The 27,440-nt window shown below is 35.9% G+C and overlaps 1 protein-coding gene across 1 annotated transcript; it reads right to left on the bottom strand.

The window, feature by feature from the left end:
• On the bottom strand, positions 1–25,381 carry rspo1 (R-spondin 1). Its single transcript, XM_065239868.2, has 5 exons — positions 24,847–25,381; positions 19,453–19,644; positions 14,457–14,600; positions 11,932–12,141; positions 1–1,298 (listed from the first exon to the last, which is right to left on the bottom strand). Exons 1-5 carry the CDS (start codon positions 24,941–24,943, stop codon positions 1,147–1,149), a joined length of 795 nt encoding a protein of 264 aa, XP_065095940.1. The 5' UTR covers positions 24,944–25,381; the 3' UTR covers positions 1–1,146.
• Positions 25,382–27,440: the final 2,059 nt, after the last annotated feature.

Raw genomic sequence — 27,440 nt, 5'->3', positions numbered from 1 at the left:
CTGAATCCAGATGTTTATTTAAGTACATTGTACCTTTCTTTTGATTTGTATGCAAGACTTTTATTATTTAAAAGTCTAGACAGACTAACAAAAGCTAGAAAATGTCTCACTTGCTAGACAGAAACAACTGTATGATGTACAGAAATTCTTTCTCTATCACTTCATGTTACAGCTAAGCATGTCACTGCTAATGAATAATGTGCTATATTGCCCGTTGCAAACATAACTGAACTAACATGGTAACCTGTAAAGCATTTTGCTGAAATTTTCCTAAATAGTTTCGTCACAAATAAAGTGTAATGTGGACTTCTGCAAGTAGAAAACCGCTCTACCGTTGTCCTTCCTACCACCTTAAAGGTGCATACAAGGACAGACTGAAAAACACACAATCTTTCATAAACATATTTTAAACTATACATTTCTCACATTATTGTAGCCCTCTTTTCTGTAGAAAACAATAATACAATACAATACAATACAATACAAACAATCTTTTACTTTACGTAGGCCACCAAAACAATTAAAACTGCCCTAACAGTTATACGTTTGCATTCTTTTTGGGTCATTTGGGTATTTAGATCTTTTTTTGTCAAAAAGAAAACATCATTAAATTTATTTTCCTCCACATTCTCTCTGTAAACCACATGATCAATTCCAGTGCCATTTGTTTGTAATAAACAACAGATATAAAAACAAAGCAACATAATATTACTTTCACCCTCCAAGTCTGTTTTACAAAATAGTCACAGACAGACTCCAGACTGTGTGCTACATACATAATGAGATTCAATTTTGAAAGCTGGATAGGTGAACCACAGGGATTTTAATGCATTATAGATGTTCTTAAAGAAGGATGGCGCGTCTCTTAAATTTGGAAACCTTGTGCTAGGTCTACAAAAGGAACAAATTAAACATTTCTCCAACCACAAACAATTATGTTTCCTGTGGCTACAAACAACCCTGCTTCCAAAAGCATGAGACTTTCCAACCCTGTTCCTTGGTGTCTTCATTGAGCATATTTTGTGTGTAGCAGCGTTCTTTCTTTTTTGCATAATTTTGATACTGTCATGATCAAATATAGTTTCTCTTCAGTCAAAAAGGTTGGATCATTCTCCTATCTTGAGCCCACCCAATGCCACGATAAGGTTAGGTCACTGTGCTAGTTGTAATGGTGGGGTCAGTGGTTGCCCTGTTTTGGGTCTTTTTCCTCTTGTTTCCCCCTCTGCCACCCTCCTTGGAGTCCCGGCCTCTGTTCTTGCCATTTTTATCTCCATGGTTCTGTGAGTTCTTCTTTTCTCCTAAATAAACAAGAAGATTAAATTAAAGAACTGAAAATCAAATCACAGAGCTGCAAGTTCTGAGTAAAACCTATGAGACTAGAAATTTAAAACTTTGTTCGATCCAAAGCTAGTTCATCCAAAAATGGAAATTCTTTCACATGGGTGAACTGTGCTTTTAATTAGGGTCACTAGAAAGTCATTTGTAAATGAAACCATGATGTGTCCAGACCACTTTCTATAACATATTCAGAATAGCTCCTGCATAGCTTAGTGGTAAAACATTGCATAAACAGTATAAAAAGTTAAGAGTTCAAACCCCAAGGAACACACACACTAATAAAAAAAATGAAATGCTTGCAATGCACTATAAGTTGCTTTGGATAATGCAAATGCAAATACCATAACTAGACAATAATAAAACCCTGTAAGAATGAAACACCGGAGTCGGTCAAGGTGTGCCTTTCTTCTGCATCTAACTCCCTGTCTCTTTAACAAGAATGGTACACCCAAAAATGAAAATTACTCCATGTGTTAACCCTATAACTGTCACCGCCCCTTTTGAGTGGGGGGGTGAAAAGGTGATCTGCACGTTAAAATTACTATAACTCTGGCATTCTTTGGTTTAGAAGCAAAATCTTGGTCTCTTTTTTAAGAAGACAATTTATAGTTTTACACTGAGGTGTTTGAAGTTGTAAATATTAAATGACAAAAAAGTTATACCCATTTAAATTTATTTTAAATAATAAAAATAATGCAATAAAGTATATACTCTCTAATCAAATGTATATAAAAATTAAAATGTTTTACTCTCAAAACACCACACCAATAAAGACACAAGTCTCAACTAGTTCTGAACCAAATTTTAGGTGAAAATAACAAAAAATGAAGTTTCTGTCACACTTTTAGTGGTTTTACCAACCAAGGCCACTAGGTGTCAACGGTTAGTTGCAATATCTTGTCACAAGTTAATAAATTACTGTCTCTGCATTGTGTTTAATGCAAAAAGGTTTTGAAATATGAAAACTACATTCTTAGAGCTTTCCAAGGATATATAGTTTGTCAAGATTTTTGAAGATTCATATATTCATTTTGAAGAATATTAGAATTATGAATATATACGAATTCATATGGACTCCTACAGGGTCACTGACAAATAACAAAATGACTCTCCCTACTAAATTTCCATCATCAAATGGCCTTGAAATATGAAAACTACATTCCTAGAGCTTTCCAACAATATATAGTTTGTCAAGATTATTTCAAGATTATAGGGTATTAGTGTTATAAATATATAATCATTTATATGTATTCCTATGGGGGGAGTGACATTTAACAAAATAACTGTCCCTATAGACCCCTTCAAGGTTTGTAAACATTGAATGATCGGGTGCGCGCGCAGCATGGGGTCAAACTGTTCATATCATCCAGGCTTTATAATTTAATCTAACAGTGCTGAAAAATGACGACTTACCTCAAAGAAGTGAGCACTACAAACACAAGCCTCTTTGATATTTGCATTGTCCCAGTCTGCACGTTAATTGCTTGAAGCCACAGATGTTGTATTTTTTGTTTTTGAGATTCTGCATGAATCACGCAAACTTAACGGAAAACCTGGTGCGATTTTCAAAGCCCACGACGTAACTAGGCATTTTTGACGATACCGAATAATACGCAACTCAATCTGCTGTAATGACTTTTCTGACCCCGACATGCGCAGTGGGAACCGCCTGTGACGTGAACCGTGAAGGGGTCTATACAAATTCTATCATCAAATGGCCTTGAAATATAAAAACTACATTCCCTGAGCTTTCCAACAATATATAGTTTGTCGAGGTTATTTCAGGTTAATGGGATATTTACAAATAAATATGTAATAACATTTTGGGGCCACCTGTTGGTCTGAGACATTTTAGAAAATGACCCTTACTACATACTTTTTTTTCAATATGGTGTTGATATATTAAAACTACATTCTTAGAGCTTTCCAACGGTATATAGTTTGTAAAGATTGGTGTAGGTTTAGACTATGTAATTATTGTTTTAAATATGTAATGCCAAACGTCCCACCTGTGGGACAGTGACAGTTTAATCACCCTTAATGTATATGTATATGACTGGCGCACTATCCAACACTTTATAATGGCATTGGATAGTGCCCCATTTTTAAAGCTCTAAATGCATCAATATTTTAAAAACTAATCCATACAGTTATTAAATCTCTATGAGAAGTGATGGGTTTTTGTAGGGAACATTTTTATTTCAAACTTTATAAACTATGGCCATGCACGTTCACGAGAAGATGCGGACGATTTTTTTAAAAACCCTTTGCTTCACCTCAAAGATATTTAATTCCTCTATGGATTCATTTTTGATGGATAGGTAGATGTGCTTTTAAAATAGGGCACTATAACACAGTCTCACGAAATTTCGTTATATTGTCACGTTAATTTTTTATTCTTTTTTTGTGATATTGTCACGAATTTCCGTGTTTTTTCGTGATTGTATAACGAATTTCTGTTTTCGTGTGACTTTTATTCCTTAGCTTTTAACTGCGCTTGAGTTGTGTGGTCCTTTTGTGGTATTTATTATTTTTATCTTCTGTATTTTATATTTATTAAATTGTTTTGTATGTTCTTAGTCTTTTGTGCAGCACTTTGGAAACTTTGTGTTTGTAAAATGTGCTAGAAATAAAGTGGATCTGCATTATCACGTTTTGGTTACACAACTGTTTTGTCCTATTTTCTAACCATTGTCGCTTCGGTTTAGGGTTAGATTACATAAAATGACATCCTTACCCAAACCCAACTCTCTCTAACCCTAACGCCAGGCGACATATAAAAAAATTAATCCAAAAAATTTGTATAAACAAATACACAAAGTGACATTCTAATGCAAGCACCACATCTAAACCGAAGCGACAATGGTTTGAAAATAGGAAAAAGCAGTTGAGTAACCAATACGTGATAATCACACGAAAACAGAAATTCGTTATACAATCACGAAAAAACACGGAAATTCGTGATAATATCACGAAAAAAGAAATAAAAAATGTACGTGACTACGAACCTCCGTATAAGTATCATATACAGCTGATAAGAGCCAGAATATTATTTAATATAATTTCAACTGTGTTCGGCTGAAAGACGAAAGTCATATAAACCTTGGATTGCTTGAGGGCGAGTAAAATATGGGCTAATTTTGATTTTGGGGTGAACTAAGTCTTAAATAAATGTTTATAAGTCTTAAACTTAGTCTAAGTGTGTAATCACACCATTAATGCAAATAATCATTATTGGGAGATTGTCAAACTAGTTGATCATATGATACAGTAAGAGAGAGAATAGAGAAGGTAATGTGGATGGCATTGCCAAGATCGTGGCAGAATTTGATGAGAATGAGTTAACAAGTAAATGCAAAGTAAGAGTATCGAAATAAGAAGCAGTTACAGACTATATGTAGTATTTTGCACATGATTTCAAATGACATCATACAAACCAATTTTGTTGTTTTTTCCACATTTAAGGGTAACATTTTTATTACAGCAACGTGTCCATGACTCGATTTGGGTTCTTTGACATGGAAATATTTATAATTTAAAAAATCTAAAAAATAAAAAGCTTCAGTGCATGTTATACTATAAACATTTACAGTAAAGAAACATGTGGTATTTGGTGATCATTGGTAAATGTAGAGACAATAATAAGGAATATAAATGTGTCCAAGACCAATTTTCTCATCCGCCGCAACAATTTTCAATCATTGTTTAAGCCCTCAAGGAACTAACATTTTAAAAAAATGTGTTGAAAGGGACATAATTGACTGTGACACTCAAGAAGGCTACCAGGTAAGCAGTTCTTATTTCTTCTCTCCAAATAAAAGTTGAAATTTTGTTTGTCATAGTACCAAGACAACTTTTTAGTTCTCATTACCGAAACATGAGTTTGTAAATGCATATATTTAATGTAATATCATGATAATTTTTGATAATGATAATCTAAAGAATGTAAATAATTCTATAGGAAATATTTTTTAAATCCTCTAAAAATAATGGTTAAGTTCAGACCTTAATCCTACAGGTGCAAAAAATGGGCTTTTTAAAAATTCAGATGCTGGACACCTAAATCTGGATTTCGTGAGGATCACTCAACTGTAACCATGAAAGTCTCATATTCTAACTAAGATTAGGAAAAAGTTGTATTTTACTCACTGAATTCAATCTTTGATCTTACTTAGTCAGTATGAAAGATATAAAGGTTATATTTTCACAGAATGTTCTTTACATTATATATAGTAATTTTATAGAAAACAGTAATCCCCAAAAATAACTTTAGCTGAGTCACATTTGCATTTAGGGCTTCTGGAAAATGTTTATACGGTCGAGTAGAAGTTCAGTACAGTCCAAAGAAAAATGGCAAAGAACACAGACTGGTTCATTTCCCACCAATGCCTTGCTTCTACTATAAGGGGTATTCAAATCCTTCACACTGACTGATATTTGTTATGAAGTTAGTGTTGTGAGTCTCAGTGTTCCCTGGAAACCAAAGTCAACACTCATATGGAGCTGGAGAGCATTTGTGTAATGTTTGATAGCATGAACCGCACACAGAGTCTGTGACTCCTGAAATTATCTCTCCTCATCTCACAGCCCTAATAATCCACCACAAACTGCTGTGTTTGTATCTGCATAAAATGCGCAAGTAAAAACAGAATGTGAGGTTTATTTAATTCAACCATTGGCTGTCAATAATAAACAGTCCCATGAAAGTCGTTTCATGTTTATGGGTTTTTGACTTGAAATGGCATGTCAAGTAGATGCCTCTACACATATAAAACTGATAACAGCTTTCTTTGGCAGTGTTCTTTCAAACACTTAACAGTTTAATGGACTCATATACAACAAAATAAGCAATAGTTAGCATTCCCTAAGTTAATTCAAGAGACTTGCCAAGGGCTGTTAAGTAAAAACAGCAGCTCCTTCTACTATAGAGATCACAGCCATGGATCCAGGAATGTCTACCAAATTTATATCACATGAATGATTCACAGAGAGTTACCATAGACTGTATAACACAACAAATGGAGTGAATGCGACGTCACTGATAGGTTTCTGAAGTAACACAGTCTCACCCCATGTCGTCAATATTTGACGACACTTGACCATTCGTCATATGTTGACGCGAAGGGTTTACCTTTCGCGTCATTTTTTGACGAACTGGGGACTTCAATACTATTACGTCCGTTGCATTTTCTTTCCTATTTTCTTACCATTTTCGCGTCGGTTTAGGGTTAGATTACGCAAAATTAAACAGTGTACGCGAAATTAAACAGTTGTCACCTGGCGTTGGGGTTAGAGTTAGGTACGCGAAATTAAACAGTTGTCACCTGGCGTTGGGGTTAGAGTTAGGTTTGGGTAGGGATGTCATTATGTAAATCTAACCCTAAACCGACGCGGAAATAGTAAGAAAATAGGAAAGAGAATGCAACGGACGTAATAGTATTGAAGTCCCCAGTTCGTCAAAAATGACGCGAAAGGTATACCCTTCACGTCAACATATGACGAATGGTCAAGTGTCGTCAAATATTGACGACATGGGGTGAGACTGGGTTGTCTGAAGATGGCTCATTGGTTTATTTCATGTTATGCCCAAAAACAGCCATTACTCATTATGAATATAGGAACAACCTTTTAGACTGTGTGCTAGGCGCACAAACCATTTTTGTCGTCGTTAAATTAGCAAAAGTAGATTCGGACACGCCCTTTTAGACTGTGCGCTTTAGACCGTGCATTTAAATCCCCATGCATGCCCACACACAGAATTCGGATGTGCCTTGATGCCTTCCTATCTTGGAATGTTGCCTCCGAAGGCAGCATTTTAAAGCTTTCTGCCGCAGCCCAAGAATTAAATCTTCAAGTGTAAAAATGCAATTATTCTTATGTCAATCACAATACAAAAAGTGCAGAAGTGAACCACAAAAAGCAGAGGAAGTAGAGCCTTAAATTTTGGACCCGCATACAGGATACTTTGCTAGTTAACCGTGATAAAGCGCTAACAACGCTTTGGAAGATTTATTAATTTATGACGCCAATAATTACAGCGCTGCCTAAACATCATCCGCAATTACGCACTGTGTGTATTTGTATTTCGTGCAAAGACATTTTTTAAACTACAGGAAGGGGAAGAGAAGGAGAGCTTGGCAAAAACAACGTAAAGCGTGAGATTTGCAGACCAGTAAATCACTAGTGTTATACAAGCACTGCCCCCTGTGATTTTAACTGCATCCTTTTCTGCCAAATCTTGCAGATGCATTTACACCCTTACTAATTTAGGTGCACATTGAGAAAAGAGCGTTCGGGTCATGCAACCCATAACCTATACGTTCTAATACACCTGAGATAGATTAAACTCTATTAGGTGTGAGTGTTTGTGCTGAAGCTTGTGTGGTTCAAAACATTTCGTGTTTTCACTCCGGCCAACAGAACTCAGTGATAATATCTTAACATAGTTAGGGCGAGCATGATACTTTGCGATTGAACTACAAACAAGACTTTGCATATGTCCAGCCTTATAAACTCAACAAAGTTTTCTCTCCCTCTGCTCACTCGAAGTGGACTCTAAGTTTAGAAATCTGGCAGGCGATATAGCACTTTTATGAGGTGGTTTATAATATTTCACTGTTAATTATTCTTATGGACTCCGGGTGGACATTCTTTCCACAATACAGGCGTCACACAGAGTAAATTTGTCTTTTAATTTCATTTCTCAAATGGTGCTGTCACACCTCATCCAGTACGTAGCCTATTTCTCCGACAACAAGCACTTGATCTCTCTGAGGGTGTTTACATAGAAAGAGACATAATTTTCAGATACTGATTTTTGTCAACATTCGAAAAAGAAAGGGTTATAGAACATAGGATGCAGTTAAAGACCCACTGAAGTGCCTTGAAAGGTGCCGTAAGCTACGTGTCAGTTTTCATTTATACTTATGCGTCATCATCTGCATGCAGTATCTACTGCCTACAGTCGATGGGCATGATACTGCAAATACTATCAAGTATAAAGCTAAAAAACTGATTGTTGTGTATGTTGCTGGTAAAGCATCAGCAGTGATCGCGGCAAATGGACATTAACTTTTTTTACTCAGCTCCTCAACATGGTCCAAGCATCCAAGCAAGGGTTTAAGCAGACCAATCAAAGCGCTTGCGGTCCGCGTAGAATTGACGCATTGTTACATAGAGTATGCAGTACTTGAGGCAGAAGTATAAATTGGGCTTTAGTTTCCTTCATAGCCTGAAACCTGATGAGAAGCTGAAGTGCAGAATGATGTGCTGAAAATCATAGATACTGTATGTATTGGAAGAAGGTTAAATACTTTATTTTGGAATGCTTATATTTTCAATGTTTTGCTTACAAGTGCAAATTTTGACAATGTCTTGGAGCATGCCAGTATATAAATGAAGAGTTTGGTTCCAAAAAGCGATAAACGCAATTTTTTTAAATAGTTACTGCCAAAATCCGTATTGTATCAGGTCAGTAAAAAACCCGATATCCAACGTGTTATTCTGTCATCTTTTCTCCCTTTTTTCCAAACCGCAACAAACGCCAGTCCTTCCTGCTTAATCGCTTAACCAGTGCTTTAAAGGGGACAGAAAATGAAAAACCATTTTTACCTTGTCTTTGTTGAATAATGGTAGTCTACCCGCATTCACGAAAATACAAAAAGTTCTAGACATGCTAAACATCTCAGTCTCATAGAAATTCCACTTTTAGAAATGTCAGCCAGAAAACGCCCCAATCTGAAAAACTGATGCTTATGACATCACAGGCATCTCACTGCCCCTCCACTTTAAAATAATTGGCTACATTTTTTGAGTGGCAGCAAAGTCATCCAATGAGTAATGAGATTGCAAGTTAAGCCAGTAGGGGGAGCCAAATAGGTGCAAAACCACTTTCCCCACCCTAATAGAGCTATCTGAGAGAGGTTTTTAGGAAGCTTCTAAGGGAACAATTTTTTTTTGTCTACATGTCATATCACAGAACAAGGATAAATACCCCGTTCAATCATTCTATGTCACCTTTAAGTGGGCCGGTACGCGCCGGTACTCAGTACCGCCACTTTCAAATATAGCTCTTGAGTGTACCACCACCTCTTTGTGCGCCTAGAACATGCTGTTAGCGTACCGGAACGCTAATTTGCATATCTGTTTAAACCAGAGGTTTAATTTAATCCTTTGGCTGCGCTGCCGCTTTTCAGAGCACCCTTCACAATGCACCCTTCCTATTCATCCCACCGAGACCAGAGACTACATTACCCATACACCCTAGGAGTTTTACAAGTTAAAAGCGCATGCGTCGCTTTTGCTGCTGTCACACTATGAACAACTCAACGTGTTCTGGAGAGGTGTGTGTTTGTGTGTGAAACGCGCAACCATAGCTGCTTGGTTAAAATGAAAATACAATGAACACTTAATATGCCCTCCTGGTTTTAGACTCTGAGTAGTAAAAGAACAAGGTCAGAATCAGAGGACTTGCTGGCTGACATCCCACCAAGCCAGAATGATATCGCTGCAGGTCAGACGTAAGCTTTTTCCAATTCCCTTTTAAAGGTATATGACAATATCCGCTGTCGTGGCTGTCAGTTTGGTTCCCCTTAACGCAACTTCGGATTTCCTCAGGCCATTATTGAAATTGTAATATACATTTCGTTTAATTGCTAAAGTACAAGTGAACGATATTTCAAAGAATTTGAAGGACGCGCACAGGAATTTTACCACCCGCAAAATGGAAAACAATGGGACAAGATAAAACAATGACTTTTGAGTTTAAAATGGCCAGTATTATGTTAATCTTGAACCCACAGACATGGTCTTGGTGTCATTTTTAAGGGTTTTTTTCAAGCTCTTTCTATCTGAACAACTATTTTTAACATTAATCATGTTGAAAATTTTACTTGCATACCTTTTACACATCTTATGTATGTTCAATAGCTCTTTCTACAGTAGCTCTTTCTAAGGGTATTTTTCAAAATCCTATTGCACATTGTATTTATGTTCAGTAGCTCTTTCTAGCTCAAGCAAATCCACAAACTCATAAAAGGATTTATTATTTTTTACAAGGTCGTCTGTTGACTGCTGTATATAAAACCCCTTCACTATAAGAGGAGTCGAGTCAGCAAAAAAAAATTAATAATAATAATAATAGAGTACCAGCACCTCTTTTGGGCCACCTAAAGCACTGCGCTTAACCAAACACAGCGCACCATTCCAAGCATTAAACAATAATTGTTGCGCTTTGAATACACACAGAATCCTAGTATTCCTCATCTACTTTGTACTTCGTGATCAATAAACAAACAAAAACAAAATAGTAATTTTGATGACACTAATAAACCTGTGGTGGTTTTCTATGGAGGGGAAAAAACGTAAGCCATCAAAATCGAATAATTATGTGAGAGACACTCGGGCGTAGGAAAAATGCCGGCTGTTGCTTGTTCTCACACGACAGCATCAAGCATCTGTCATGCTAACACACTGACGACCCCAGCGGATCTTATGAAAAACTTTCCATTATTTTACTCAAAGTCAACGAAAATGGAGCAGGACCAATTTTTTTTACAGCTGATCGCTGTCAAAAAAGTTCAGAGACAACGTCACAAGTTTAACCGCACTAATGACAGTGTTCTTAATATGACAAAGTAAGTGTTTTGATTAATGCCACAAGTGTATACCACTAGTCAACTAAATGAATATAACATGGCAAAGATGAATGCACATTTATATATTGATTCAATAGATTTATAGCAGTTTGGAAAAAAAATTATAATAAATCTTTGAAAATGAAATTATGGATTTGAATTTGTAATGTTATTATAACCTAAAGATGCTATGTGAAAGTTTGTAACAGAAAATAGTTGTTTTTATCTTGTCACTTTCTTGGAATAGAAAACACATTTTGCGTTTTGAAACCAAACTCTTCAAATATCCATAAGATTAAAGTCTAAAAACTTTCAATTATGATTGCATGGGAACTTCCAGAATCAAAGGGACTTTGTATAAACATGATATCTTGTTCTCTCTCTGCATTTTTACTTCTGTTCAACAACCATCAACACATTTTATTACCCTGGCTTAAATGTAGATTTTACAGTTGTTAGTACACTGATGTGGGGCTGTTACAACACATTCAAAAAACAACATGTTCAGACTTTATAGCCAGCTTACGGCCAACCGGTCCGCTTCATGTCCGCTAACGCTCTGTTCCTTCCCAAGAGCCAAAACAGCATATTGTTGTTAGCCTCACTTTCCAGTAAGTTAAAGCAACAAACAAAAGCCTGCCCTCAGATCCATAGCCAGCGACGAAAAGATTACAAACCAGCTGGGCTTCTGTTTGTTTACTTGGTACAGACAAGGATTTATTTACACTCTGTTGTGTCAGAAAGTGTAAATAAATGAAATCGAATTAGTCTGATTGAAGACTGTTTACGTGTTTGAACAGCCAAAAAAGATAAAAGATCAATAAAACATCAAATCTGCAATCTGTAAACACATGCATCGAAGTCGGAGGTTAGACTTTATGCATGCATTCCTTTCGGAAAGTATTTCCTATCCTGTCCGTTTCTAACATTTGTGTTTGTTTATCTTTCTCTGAATTACCTTTGCAAGGGATCTTTTTCTGCATGGTACATCTTTGAGTCTGGATCTCTGGGACGCAGCCCAGGGGAGGTACAATCCCAGTGGAGGTGGCAGGACTTGGAAGCTGTAAAGGCTCCCTGGTACGGGTCTGGTTACCCTTTTTAAAGCCACATGTTTTGTTCTTCTTCATACAAGGGCCCCACGGAGTCCATTCGCTCAGATCACATTGGACTACAAGACAGAAAAGCAGAAAAAAACTTTTTTTAGAATGAACAAACTACACAATTGACCATATATCAGATAAAAAAATTTGTTTGGGGTTTGAACATTTTGTTCCACTGGACAGGATCTGAGATAAATGTTATTTCAAACAAAGCAGACGCAATTGTATTAGGAAACCCCAAAGAATTAGCAACAGAGACACAGACGGCAACAATTCAACATCACTCACGTTTTTCTAATTATCTTCACTAAAAAGGAGAGCATGTGTTATGATTGTATGAGGTAGGCTCGATTTTTTTTCATTGTAATGACAAGCTGTCAAGCTCCAGGCTTACAATTAGATTGAACATAAAAAAGAATTTCAACTTGTATCTTGTTTTTTTTTCTCCCTTTAAACTTGGTCTTTTCCAGGTATCCAATTTTGGTCTAAATTATGTGTGGGTGGGGACAAGAAGGTCTAACCTTTGTCAGCTAAACACAATCACGGGCTGAAATATGCACAACATGTTGAATTGACTCTTTGATGCAGGTAACCCATCACAAGTTTTGGCAAAACATCACACTAGAAGTAAAAGCTTTAAAAGCCAAGCAGCCTGGAGAAGCTAGTGCCAGTGTTGAGAGAAACGTCATTAGTGGTGTGTTTGTCTGCTTAATAAAACTCTTTTCATCCAACAGGCCTTTCATTAATGTTCCCCCTCAACAGCGATTGAAAAAACACAGAAAAGGGAAAACAGAAACTGGTGGAATAAAAATACAAGCGATTAGAGAATGTTTTAAACTCTATTTTCATTGTTCAATCATCGTTACTGATTTGAATGGCTGTATTATGATGAAGGGCATGAAATATGAAGTGTAAGAGAATAATAAAAGTATACAGTATAAAAAAGCAAAACACAAATCAACATTTATTATTTGCCTTTAAAAGCAAACAAACATGATTTCTTTCCCCGCTAAGAGAAAGCGCACCCCTGCCAATGACGCTTCCCTGAAAAGTATTTACGGCAATCTTTATTTCTGCTACTATCCACTAGGTGGTGCTCTCACCCAATTTATAAAACACTTAAAGTCGCCATGAAATGGAAGTAGCGATTGCCTTATTTTCCCCGCGGTGACGTATATCCGAATGAAACTGCCTTCTGGAATGAAATAAGGCAGGACTGGATTTGAATTTGTCCATCGAGATCAGATTGGATCGTTTGAAGTTGGGTCGTGTTGCTAATTGCTAATTATATATATATACACAGTATTATATATATATATATATAATTGCTAACTATATATATATATATATATATATATATATATATATATATATATATATATAGTTTTTCATTTCAATTTCATTGCGACTATAAGCATACACTGAATCAAAAACAGTAAAAACTACACTGCAAAAAATCACTTTCTTACTTAGTATTTTTGTCTTGTTTTTAATAGAAATATCTAAAAATTCTTAAATTAAGTTTTGTTTTTATACAAAAAATATACAATTTAAGTGAATTTGTGCTTAAAGCAAGCAAAATTATCTGCCAATGGGGTGAGAAAATTTAGCTTACAGTAAATTAAGTGTTTAAGAAAAAAGAAAACTTATTTTTAGATTTTTTTTTCTCACCCCATTGGCAGATATTTTTGCTTGTTTTAAGCAAAAATTCACTTAAATTGTATATTTTTTTGTCTTAAAACTAGACTTATTTTCTTAGGTAATTTTGCTTATCAAGAAATCGCATCTTAAGTTAAGACTTTAAGACATTTCTACTGAAAACAAGACAAAAGTATAAATAATAAGAAAGTCATTTTTTGCAGTGTATGTTTATGTTCTGATCATCGTTCTGAATATGATTGCTATCAAAAGTCCTTTACAAAAAATTCAATTATCTCAGCTTTTTGCTCAAAATTGCATATTTTTGAAGACCCATATTTGAAAGGCGAATAAAAAGAGAAGAAATGAAAATAAGAAAATTTTTAATTTTTTTTGTATGTTTGTTTGAAAGCAGAGGGTCCATTCTTTCATTTGATATATTGTATGTTTATACATTTATAGAAGAACATTTTCTAAAATCCTTCAAACTTTTGTGAAAATCATAAAACATGCTGCCTCTGACTGACATTTAAAACAAAACGCTGGCGGGGACAGAGTTAAGTAGTTTCAGTTGCATTTATTCTCTGTTCCTAATTTTTTGTATGCAATTATTTATTGTACTGAATTGTTGAGTATTTCAAAATCAAAAGTTCTTTGACATTAAAAAAAATCCATCTATTGAAGGCATTTTAAAAGCATAAATACAGTAAATGATACACTCAATCACATTAATGATCTCACTCACCTGCACACTCCATGGTGCCATTGACAGTGCTGAACCCATCAGGACAGCTGGAGAGACATCGGCCCCTGTGCGAGTACAAGCCCTCCTTACATTTTGTGCAAAAATTTCGGCTAAAACACGCCTCACAGTTTTCTATTTTACATTCTGAAATAAACAGAGAAAAATAATAATGATTACAAAACACATCTAGTTATTTTTTGTTGTAGGTGAATTATTTATAAAAACATTTTGATTATGATCTGTCCACCTGTTTTATCAGCCTCTTCGATTTCTTGTTTTATATGGCGTAACAATATCGCTAAAATGGTTAAAATTATACAGCAATCTTTAGGAATGTAAGATACGTAAATGTTTTACGTTTTTTAGCTGTAAAAACATAATAATGCTACATTTAAATGTTGTAAATACGTCTACATTGTAAGTTTCAGCATCTATTTAAACATACAAAAATGTTTTTTTTTTGTTACGTGTAAATACTACGTATTAACAGTGAGACCAGGCAGGATATTTAAACAATTTCTATCAAATGTTTAAAAAGTGGGATTTAATTATTCAATATTCATTTTAAGCAATCTTTAGTGGGTCACAAATGTTTTCTCATGATCCAAAAAATATTTTTATCTGAAGGTTTAAATATCTGAGATTATTTTGTAGGCAAGATATATTTGTGCAAAAATTATTATTATTATTACAATTCAATTATTATATTCAATTATTATTCTAATATGGATATTTGGACTAAATAATGAAGAAAAATCAGCCATTAAGAGCAGAGAATATGGGAACTGCTATTAAAAAGCATCTCATAGTGAGACCTCAAAAAGCTGCTTGATAAAATGCCAAGAGCACATTTACATTTATGCATTTGATGCTTTCATCGAAAGTTTAATTTTTTATTTTTATCACAACATAAATCATATATTAAATTGCATAATTTCACAGTTTAAGTAAGTTTACTATTATTCTAACAAAATAAAATATCCAAATAAAAAATGTAAGGAAAGAATAAATGACCCTAAGCTTGTAAATGTTAGTGTATACAAATATTATATTTATATGTATGTATTATTAAATATTATATAATGATATAATTTTCTTGCTAGGTTATGAAGAGCCAAGCTAGTCTTGCCAACTGAAGCTTGAAATAAGACAGAGAGCAAATCATTTCACAAAGCAGACTCCACTAAACTGCCATAACAAATGTTTTAATAAGATTCTTAAATTTATAAAGACTTTCTCTGAGTAGCAGCACAATAAACCCAGGCCAATAAATGAAACTGTGTTTTGTCTCCTAATCCCTGCTCTCAATTACTACTTAAAATGCCTGACAACCAGATTTGACATCAGTAATGTTTGGAGCAAATTCTTTTGCGCTCAAGCATTTACAAATGTACCCTTAATGCAAGACAAATGTTGTTAACAAGACATCATGGGGATCTGGAGACAAATCAAATGCATACAGCTGATTGAATAATTGCAGCAGGGGCGCTACTCAGAGGCCGAAAGGGGGAGAGGTCACATGCACATGCATTTTTCAAAGAGCCCAGCAAAACACGCCATATACACTTAAAATAAGAAAGATTTAAATGGGTGACTGTTTGATCTAAGTGAGAAAAGACGACACCATTATAGTTCCCGTGACAGTCGGAGTGATCTGTACAATTTATCTCATTCTTAATGTATGAGTCATTAAATGGCATTTCAAAGTGTGAAATACAGTCAAGAAAAAATGATTTGAAGGGTTGTGAAAACACACTAATATCTCACTTCCCTTGATGCCAGCGTTCAAATTTAAAGTTATTTAGGATAAAAGCTTTAACCGAAACCATCTGGGAGGTATTAAGGGGTGTGATGCAAGAGCGTATCTTGGTAACAAAAGTATTTTCTTCCTATAACAAAAACTAATGACTACAAGCTGTGGTTCACACTAATTGGCTATCAGAACATGCTCAAAAAAGGAGCAGCGCCTTCAATTTACAACTGGAAAAGCACTGGTAGGTTGAAATTAGAAAGGCTAAAAAAAGCTATTAATTTCCTCCCACAACAAGAAGAAAAACGTGCCACTAATCAGTTTACGTGAGAGGCATTCCAATTTTTATCCAAAGCGTTATCTGCTTTCCTCTTATAATAGTAAAAATGCTCATGCACACGATGGGAAAAGACCGCTGTTGAACTAAAAATAAAAAAGTGTCCTGTTAAAAAAAACATGATTTTGCGCAGACTTTGCGTAGAAATGCAGAAAAATGATCAGAGCTGAAATAGCATGACCTCTCTTTTAACAGGCTAAACCAGTGTTCTTCACATCCAACCCGAGAGAGCCGGTGCCCGCAGAGTTTAGCTCCAACCTTAATCAAACACACCTGAGCAAGCTAATCAATGTCTTCATGATCACTAGAAAATCACAGGTGGGTGTGTTTGATTAAGGTTGGAGCTAAACTCTGCAGGGCACCGGCTCTCCAGGGTTGGATGTGAAGAACATTGGCCTAAACAATAACATTGACTTCCTATGCAAAAACAGATAAACAACAGTGTATTAGCAATGTTTTGCTTTGTATTTTACCCCATCCATGTGCTTCACCCACAAAGTAAGCAAAACCAGATCTCTCCCTTAGCATTTGGCATCTCCAGGTTTTGCTTGTTTAAAGCTATTGGAATACAGTAATGGGGATGTGCAAAAAATATGATTGTTTTATAATCAAATAAATTGTGTAATTTCCTCGCTGACGTTAAAACCTGTGTGACTGATGTTTAAATGAGGTAATAAAGACCTTGGGGGATTCAATGAGAGTGCCCACTGACTTGCACAGATTTGCAAGTATTGTCTGGTTTTTAGACTCTTACTGTGGGTTCACACCAGATGCGAGTTCAACGTTTTGCGCGAGTAGATTACATACAAAGTCAACGCAAAGACACGATCAGACGAGTCCTCGCGTGCGGCGATGCGCATGACGTGATATGGGCGGCGCGTTTGCTGCGAAAACACACGCTTTTCGCCTCAAACGTGTCTTCGCCCAAGTTGAAAATATTCGACTTGAGCGAAAAATTCGCATGACACGAAGTTAAATAACGTGAGTAATCTAGAGCGAGTAACGCGATGCCCCGCATTTGGTGTGTACGTAGCATTACTGTGGGTTCACACAAGATGCGAGTTCAACGATTTGCGCGAGTAGATTACATATAAAGTCAATGCAAAGACACGATCAGACACGTCCTCGCGTGCCGCGATGCACATGACGCGATATGGGGGACGCGTTTGCCGGGAAAACACATGCTATTCGCCTCAAACGCATTTTTACCCAGGTTGTAAATATTCAACTCGAGCGAAAAATTCGCATGACACGAAGTTAATCACGTGAGTAATCTAGAGTGAGTAACGCGATGCCCCGCATTTGGTGTGTACGTAGCATTACTGTGGGTTCACACAAGATGCGAGTTCACCGATTTGCGCGAGTAGATTACATATAAAGTAGTGATGCACCGATGTATTGGCCGGCGATATTTATCGGCCGATTTTTGATGAATTTGAGACCATCGGCATATCGGCAATAGCATGAGCAAGGCCGATACCGATTGTTTATTAATTAACTGGATAAAGAAATCAAATAAATGTAAAAAAAAATGAGTTAATAATGTTAATAAAATAAATGCTGAATAGCAAAAACCACCTTTTAAGGTTGTCATGCTGTCTTATTATATTAGTTTTAGCTTAATTTGTGCCTCTCTTATTGTGTTGGTCAGTTGAATGTTAATTAGATCCAATCCATGTTCAGTAAAAATAATTTGATGCAGAAATAAACTAGCTTATAGACCAGCTGTATAGTATTGTATACAAGTTTTTAATATCGGCATCGGTATCGGCCAGAAGTTGTCTGTTTAAATCGGTATCGGCCCAAAAAAATCCTATCGGTGCATCCCTAATATAAAGTCAATGCAAAGACACGATCAGACAAGTCCTCGCATGCCGCGATGCACATGACGCGATATGGGGGACGCGTTTGCCATGAAAACACATGCTATTCGCCTCAAACGCGTTTTTACCCAGGTTGAAAATATTCAACTCGAGCGAAAAACTCACATGACACAAATTTAAATCACGCGAGTAATCGAGAGCGAGTAACGGGATGCCCTGCGTTTGGTGTGCATGTAGCATTAGGGGTCAATCACACCAAACGCGTTTATGGCAGTTGCAGGCGCCTTTTTTGGATTATATTCTATTCTATGGGCAGTGAGCGTATGCGTTTTTTAAGGAGCGCTGAGAGCGAAAAAGCAGCCAACGTCATTTGCGTCTTTCTTTCAATAGAATGAGAGGAGAGGCGGGCCTTACATTGTGGTGAGGGAAGTTTACAGTTGCTTTGAAGTTTCTCCTAATATGACAGTTAACAGCAAAAGAGCGCTCACACTTCAATATTTGATTGACAAGACAGCTGACTCGGTGGTTGCCTAGCAATATAAAAAGCCGTGTCGCACTGCTCTTTTTTTTTTTTAAAAAAGGCAGTGGGTCGCGCCTTGCGTTTCCAAGCGTTTAAAGCGCGTTTGGTGTCTTTTGCCCTTTACTGTGTTTTAAAGCATTTGATTCACAAAATTATGCAATTAACAATTTTCTGCTTTGCTTTATCAAGATGCTACAGCAGAATCAACAGGGATATAGTTTTTGTGTAGATGGGGGAGGTAACACCCCCCAAAATAGACCCAACAATTCATGAAAACTTATGTACAGATGACTTTTCAAAACCCTCCCCCTTCAAGTTTAAACCAAATCTACACCCTTAAGCATCAACAATCTGTAATGTAACTTTTGTTTCATATTATGAGCCATACCACTAACCATGTTTTAAGCATGCTTAAAAAATTTAAATTGGGCTGGCAGGCCATGTGAAAATTGATGTAGTTGTTTCATGACTTCATTCCCTCAATGTTGTTCAGAAACAATATATGCCATCTGTACTTATTTACCATTTAATCATAACATTCCTCCGGCAAAAGAGCTAAGACTCACGTGTACATTTGTTCATTTCCCGATTACGAATGCCAAAATATCCAACAGGACAGGCAGCGAGGCAAACGCCAATCTGACGAATGTCATTTCTCTCCAATAGGATAAAGAGCCGTGGCCGACATTTCAGACATCCGTTGTACTCTGAGCAGTGTTCACAGCCATTGGAGCACAATGGTGGTACTTCAGTGCTTACTATGGAAACAAAGCAAAAAACAGTCAGTATGTATGACATTAGTAGTGTTTCGCTTACAATTTCTTTATCCAACGTGGTTACCAGGACAGTTCCAGGTGGAGAACCTTGTACAGGAAATAACAGAGTACAATATTGGGGCCAGCATCAAAAACATAACATAAGCTGGCGTGGCAACTACTGTATGTTAGTCTGTTAAAGGGACACTCCACTTTTTTTGAAAATATGCTAATTTTCCAGCTCCTCTAGAGTTAAACATTTGATATTTACCGTTTTTGAATCCATTCAGCTGATCTCCGGGTCTGGCGCTACCTCTTTCAGCATAGCTTAGCACAATCCATTGAATCTAATCAGACCATTAGCATTGCGCTAAAAAATACCAAAGAGTTTTGATATTTTTCCTATTTAAAACTTGACTCTTCTGTAGTTACATTGTGTACGAAGACCGACAAAAATTTAAAAGTTGCGATTTTCTAGGCAGAAATGGCTAGGACTATACTCTCATTCTGACGTAATAATCAAGGACTTTGCTGCTGTAACATGGCTGCAGAAGGCGTAGTGATATTACGCAATGCCCGAAAATAATCCCCTGCCATTGAAAATTACTTAAGGGGACTATTTTCGGCTTCTACGTAATATCAATGCGCGACTATAGTCCTAGTCATATCTGCCTAGAAAATCACAACTTTTATTTTTCTGTCAGTCTTAGGACACAATGTAACTACAGAAGAGTCAAGTTTTAAATAGGAAAAATATCGAAACTCGTTGGTAATTTTTTAGCGTGATGCTAATGGTCTAATCAGATTCAATGGATTGTGCTAAGCTATGCTAAAAGTGGTAGCGCCAGACCTGGGGATCAGCTGAATGGATACCAAAATGGTAAGAATCAAATGTTTAACTCTAGGGGAGCTGGAAAATGAGTATATTTCATTTAATAGTGGAGTGTTGTGTATATAATCACACAGTGGATTTAGTGCTTTCTTAACAGGACCTAGATTGCTGGGCGACAAACATGTTAAGATTTTATCTTGTTACAAATATTCAAAAAGGCACATTCAAAATCATACACAGACTCTTATGGGTCATCTTGCATTTCAGGGAAAAAGGTCATGCATAAGAAACAAATTTAGGCACAGTTCTTTCATACAGTACACGCGATCGTGGTGTTATAACACCAAGCAAGTAACACAAAACACTAGGGCTTCAACCTAAATCTGGGCTCATTTTGTGCAGATTCCTTCAAATAAAAATCCATGATTAAAATAAAATCACTTACAAAATCTAAGAAAACTCACTCGTCCCTTGCGACCTTTCGTGCCTTGCTTATACGGTCCAAAAATTTCAGCCTGTGAGGCCAAGGAGAAATGAGCGATTACTGCAAAAGCATGTCAGAGTGCACATATCCTGTTCCTGGTAGGCCGAATGGAGTCGAAACGGCGGTCATCTGCTTTAATTTATGAGTCTTTGTATGTGTCCATGCTAAATACACACTCTCACAAGTAAATCTTTAGGGCCTGTCTCCGAGGGATAGTAAAAGAGTCAACTTATCAGTCCTGCTGTAAATAAGCTGCACCTACAGTAAGTGATGTAACCTAATAGATGAATGCAAGCAGAACAGCTATTGTCATGCATCATTACTAGTACACGATATTGAAGCAAAATACGATATGTGATAGCTTGCTTTAAAATGCAGTATGCAATAGAAAAATATTTCAAGTATATATTTTATTATAAAAAAGTGCTCAGATGCAAAACCCTCTAAGTGCATCTGACATGTTTTCTTATAAATTTGCATAAAAAAAAAATACAAACTGGTATTTCTGAATGGCCTTTAACCGGGTATTAAGCAAATTTGAAGCAAAAGTATGATGAACATATTACACATGCCGAGAGCATTTGGTCAACATTTTTATTTTTGACAGAGGTGGCGCTTAGAGGTTTTTGCTCCAAAAAAAATGTATACCTCACAAGTAAAAAGATTTAGATATTTTACTAGACATAAGGCAAATGAAACATCTTTTTCCAATTTTCATATTAAAGACTCTTTAGAGAATTGTATGTGTGGGGGCTTTGCCTCACCTCCAATTGAAGATTTATTACACCAACAAAAGCACCAGCAAAAATGCTCCACAAACCCCAAAACTGATTTAAGCTCTTTTTATCTTTACTTCAGGTGAGGTGTACTTGACAAAGACCACCAGCCCCAAAACAACGTCAATAAAACGGTTTTCACAAGTGTTTAGTGTTGTACTAGACGCAGGGACATTTTTATATGATCACAGCATTCCTTTTGCATCTCTCACAGCTGAAACAAATAAAACGCCTGTGAAAAGAAACAACAAATATGAAGAATGGTTAATGACTATTTTGCATGTTTCAAACGAGTGGCAGTTAGCTGGCTGCCTTTACGCAAAGCATCCACACGCACTACAAAGCACAAAACAGACAGCGGCAGGTCCTATTGGATTTTCCTCTTAAGGCGAACAGTTACAAAATGTGCAAGAAATAAATAAGACCTTTCATCACCAAATTATATTAACATACAACATAACTCAGCCTAAATGCCTTCATGTTGCTCAAGAATTCGAAATGTAATTTATGAGCTCAGAGTCCAGAGTTTCCCTAAAATGAAATAGAAGTCGTGCTTTGCCTTATTTGACATCAATAAGAATGGATTTAAAGTCGCAGTAGACCTTTTTTTACATTTCATTTCATCCAGCTCTGGATAGCTGGCTCATGCAATGATAGTGAATGGTGACTGGTAGCCTAACATCTCATTTTGTGTTCCTTAGAAGAAATAAAGTCAGACAGGTTTGAGACAAAATGCACTTTTAGAAATAAAAGGTACAAAAGTATGGCCGTACCGTTTCAAAAAGTAGGCTACATACCTTAAAGTTACATACTGGTACCAAATGTATACATAGCTTAATATTACATATTAGGACCTTTAAAAAGGGTACTGTGACAGCTTTTTTAGTGAAGGGAAAAGATTAATCGCGATTAATTGCAAACAAAATAAAAGATATATATGTGTCTGTACTGTGTGTAATTATTATGTATACTTAAACACACACACATAAATATATACATTTCAGAACATTTTTATTTATATATCCATTTTTATTGTTAATATATAATATAGAATATATAAAAATATAAATAAATATATATACACATGTAAATGTTTCTTAAATACATACATGAATGTGTGTGTATTTATATATACACAATAATTACACACAGCGCACACTCATATATTATACAAAAAAATAACTTTTATTTTGTATGCGATTAATCGCAATTAATCTTTTCCCAGCACTACTTTTTCATAATTTTGTAAGAGTAATAATGTTTATAATGGTTTTTTTTATATATTTTTACACTTTTGTAAGAGTGTGGGGTTAAGTAAAGAATTTAAGTAAAGGATTTTTGGTACACTATCACTTTAAGAAAATTTCCACTTGTCCTCCATCTAATCTCATTCAAAACATTTTCAAGATCTAAAAAGGTGGTTAAACTAGACAACCAATTAAACTATTAAGATAAGATGTATCTTTAACACAGTTTATAATTTTACACTAAAATGATCATGATTACAAGTTCAACTGAATACAAAAACATATAAAAGCGTACAACAACATGCCTCGGTTTACCTTCCTCACTTTTGCGAACGTACAGAGAGGTCTAACAGCTTTGTACAATTTATGATATAACTATTACTATAACTATTAAATATAATTAAACACTTTTAAAAAAGAAAATATAGATGTTTTTGTTGGGTTCGGTTTTTTTTAGAAAGAGAGAGTGTGAGAGAGAGGGGGGATTAAAGGCAGGACAGTGCCAAAAGGGACTAAATTCTGATCCACATTTGTGTAACAGCAGCTGGCAAAGATGCTTGCTTTGATATAGCTGATAAAATCGCACAAATTTCCTAAGAAAATGGACCAGACAGATTATCTACCGAGAGGTCATGAGGTTCAAACTGATTGTGGAGCAACTGCACATTAATTTAATCTCACACATTTTATAATCTTCCTGCTGTAATAGTCTAATCACAATATATTTTCATTAAGGTAATTCTGTTACTAGTAAATACATGCAAAATATTTTAACAATTTATCTTAAACAAGGATAAAGATAACCTTTTCTGATTTCTGATCATTACCTATAACATCCTTTAGGGGGAGCAAAACACACCTTAACAAAATATTATTAAAATATTTTAATAAATTCATCTTTTAAAACAAGGATAAAGATAACCTTTTCGGATTTCTGGTCATTACCTATAATATCCTTTAGAGGGAGCTTCAATATACAGGGTGCTTCAATATCAGTCTTAAAAAAAACTACCAAACCCCTAAAAAAAATGTATCTAAAATTGATAAGGCTCGGATCAACTTAATGTTCATTTGAAACCACAAAATATACATTTAGGGTCATTGCCTAAATTGTCCGGGTCATTGAAAAGCGTTCCTGTAGCTTAACTGGTACAGCAATGCATAAGCAGCGCGAAAGATTGTGGATTAAGTACCAGGAAACACACATAATGATCAAATGTATACTTTGTAATGTACTGTAAATTGCTTTGGATTAAAGCATCTGCCGCAAGCATGAATGTAAATGACAACATTTTTAAAGGGTCCCCATCACCCCTAGAACCAGTTGGTCCTTAGTGGTTGAATTTTATGTACAAAGCACTGATATTAGTCGCACAAATGATTTTTAAACATTTTACAGCAGTGCTCACAATGTAACATCAGTGCTCACTGATCACACAAAGAACAGAACGTATGCAATTGCACATACAGTAACAATTACAATATATTAAACTCACAATGTCACACGCTTAAGGTTAGATTTGCTCTAAAGTGTGCAAATTTACAAGGAAAGGGTGTTACATTTTGGTATTTAACCAGAAACTGTAATTTGGTAATGTTCTGGAACATGACATGCTCCTTTACGCCCTCTTAAAAATGTTAAAACTACAACAAAAAGCCATCAAGATGTTCCAGATAATCACTATAATTTCCTGTCAAACTGGCATGAGAGTCGCGCTCCAAACGCAAATATAACAAATAAACAAAATGTAAGTTTAAAGGTGTCACTGTGTCTCATGGGACAGTGAACCACAAGGCAGACATATAATGATGCCACGTGAATACCGAGAGTTTACGTGAAAGAACTTGAAGAAAAAACTAACTCACTTCTTCTCTGTCTTCTTCCTTTGGAGACCTTGAGGTTATCACCGTGACCCATGGAGCTGAGGAACACCACTGTCAGCACCACCAGTCCCAAATGCATAGTCCCTGCTGCCCAGTCGCGCTGGGTCCCCCCTGCAGGCAGACAGATCACAGCTAAGGGGACCCCTTTCACGCTGCGGCAGGTGGATTGCTGTAGATGAAGTCGACTACACCCGATTGCAGCCCTCTTCGCTGGAGGACTCGGCCGTTGCGAAAAGTCCAAACATTTCGGTGGAATAAACCAGACGAAGTGGATGATAGCGATGAAGTTTGGATGAAAAGATCAGGAGGTGAGATGAGAACTTGTGGACAACGCAAACAGCCCTTCAACCCATGAAGACAAAACTAAGGAGAGAAGCTTGATAAAGTCGTGGCAAGGAGATCTGAACATGAGTGAGAAACCCAGCCCAGGAGCATGTGTCTTATTAGGGATGCTGGAAAGAGGAGGAGGAGTGTCGAAAAACCAGAGAGATGGAGAGGTTCTGCACTCCTACGCGTGACAATGCATATGTCAGTGCCAAGATCTGCTTCGGAAAGACAGAGGGAAAGAGAGAGAGAGAGAAAGTGTGTGTGTGAGTGAGAAAGAGAGAGAGAGAGGAGGGGTTTGGATATAGACACGAGTGGATAAAGGGGGAGAGAGGCACAATGTATATGTATATAAAATGGTACTTTGTTACATCTGCATGTCAAGAAAAAGTCCAAATGTCATGCCCAGGGGAAGAGGTGCAATTTTCTTATGCTTCAAACACAATTTCTGATCTTTCAAAACAAAATATATCATAAAATGATCTATACATATATGTGAACTATTACATTATTTTGAAGACAAGGAAAAGAACGGGAACGGAAAGAAAATAGCGTCATGCAGTACTTAAACCACACTGCTTCATCTCTATCAGTGCTCATTTTTAACAAAGTTCAGCACTGCAGTGCTTAAAATTTGTTAAACTGATTCATGGAAGTGTGGTCGGGAATCATAAATGTGGACACAATGGTTGGAGTAACATCCCAAAACTGGTACTGGTTTAAACCACACATTCTTCCGTGTTTATTTTTTCCTTGGAAGGAAAACAAAATGTTTTGTTTGACCTGTTATTCCACATTGAGATTGACAAGACCGAGGAGTATACTGCTACCAACTGGTTCTGAAATTAAATGAAGGCGAAATGAAATAAATTCCACAATGACCTTGGTCAATGCACTCTCATGCCTTGTTGTGAGAACTAACAAAAGGAAAAAAACTTGTTTACGGCATCTGTCAGAAAGCATTGGACAACAAACGAAAAGATAGAGGTCACGTTATGCCTCTCTCTATGAACAAGAGATATGTTTATAAAGTGATTCTTAATCACATTCCAGCAGACATGGATGAGCATTCCGGATTTACGCAAGACAGACATCATGTTTGGAAGTATTCGGAAAGCAGTGCCATATTTGGCCACAGGTCCGCTGGATCTTGCGTCATTTTTCTTTGAAGGCATCATGATTTCCGTATCCATATCCATATTTCATTTTATGCAGTACAACACTCTTTAAAATGAAAAATGTCAAGTATTTAAACAGTTTTCTTCATTGATGACAGGAAAGTGAACTATTGTTAATTAGACCATTGTTCAGTAATCATTTAAAAACTTAATTAGCCAATTAAAAAGCTAAACATAATTTAACTTTACGATTTTTTTTTTGTTAATTATACCTTTACTCAATTTTTCACATTGTAACCAAAAGATCATCCACATATTTTTTACCATTATACCATAACAAGAAAATTTGCCCTTGACTCAAGATCCTTGTTATGGTGATATAAAAAATATGTAGATTATCTTTTGGTATGAGCACGTAGTGATACAGCAAAGACTATAATTCAACGAAAAAATGAAATTAATGATTCAGCTGATCTCTAAACAATCAAATTGTTCAGTGTAAAAAAGATTTTTGCACTTACACTTTTAGGTATAATCAACTTGGTTTTACAAATAAATTTAACTTAATATAATATAAAATAACTTAAGCTAATTCAACTTTATTTAATAAGTTACAGCAACTCATCAATAGTTAAGATAAAAAAATCTAAGTTAAAATGACTTGTAAAACTAAGTTGATAAAAGGTAAGTGCAAAAAAAGTATACGTGACCATGATCTGTCAAGCTGTATAATTCCTTTCTATGAAGTCCCTCCTTAAAAATACGTCATGAGTTCTGATTGTGTAGTTTGTTTAGTGTGTTGTGATTCGACAGCAGCTTAGCTTGCCGTTAGCTTAGCTTGCCGTTAGCTTAGCTGGCGACTGACATATTCATGTGGGCGGAGTTTACAATAAAATATTATGAAAGCACAAGTACAAATCAAGTGCTACCATTTATTCAAAGTCCCCTGAAGGCATTTATGTTTTGTGTAAAGATTTTAATAATTTCTCACTAAAATAGTTGTCTTGAAAATCTTGTTTAACACTTGTAGTTGCCATTGTGTTTTGCAAAATGTCATTCGAGATCTGAAAGACATGAATATGTGCATAATAACAAAATTTTGGGGTGAACTGTTCCTTTAAAGGTCACATTCTT

This window comes from Paramisgurnus dabryanus, chromosome 13, assembly GCF_030506205.2.
Source record: "Paramisgurnus dabryanus chromosome 13, PD_genome_1.1, whole genome shotgun sequence".
Lineage (NCBI taxonomy): Eukaryota > Metazoa > Chordata > Actinopteri > Cypriniformes > Cobitidae > Paramisgurnus > Paramisgurnus dabryanus.
The sequence above is the reverse complement of the archived record's forward strand: the minus strand, read 5'-3'. Positions and strand labels throughout refer to the sequence as shown.

Coding starts and splice junctions, on each gene's coding strand:
- rspo1 (XM_065239868.2), bottom strand. CDS start 24,943: ATGCATTTGGGACTGGTGGTGCTGACAGTGGTGTTCCTCAGCTCCATG. Junction 19,645..24,846: donor AGGAAGAAGACAGAGAAGAA/GTGAGTTAGTTT, acceptor TTGTTTCCATAG/TAAGCACTGAAGTACCACCA. Junction 14,601..19,452: donor GGAAATGAACAAATGTACAC/GTGAGTCTTAGC, acceptor TGTTTATTTCAG/AATGTAAAATAGAAAACTGT.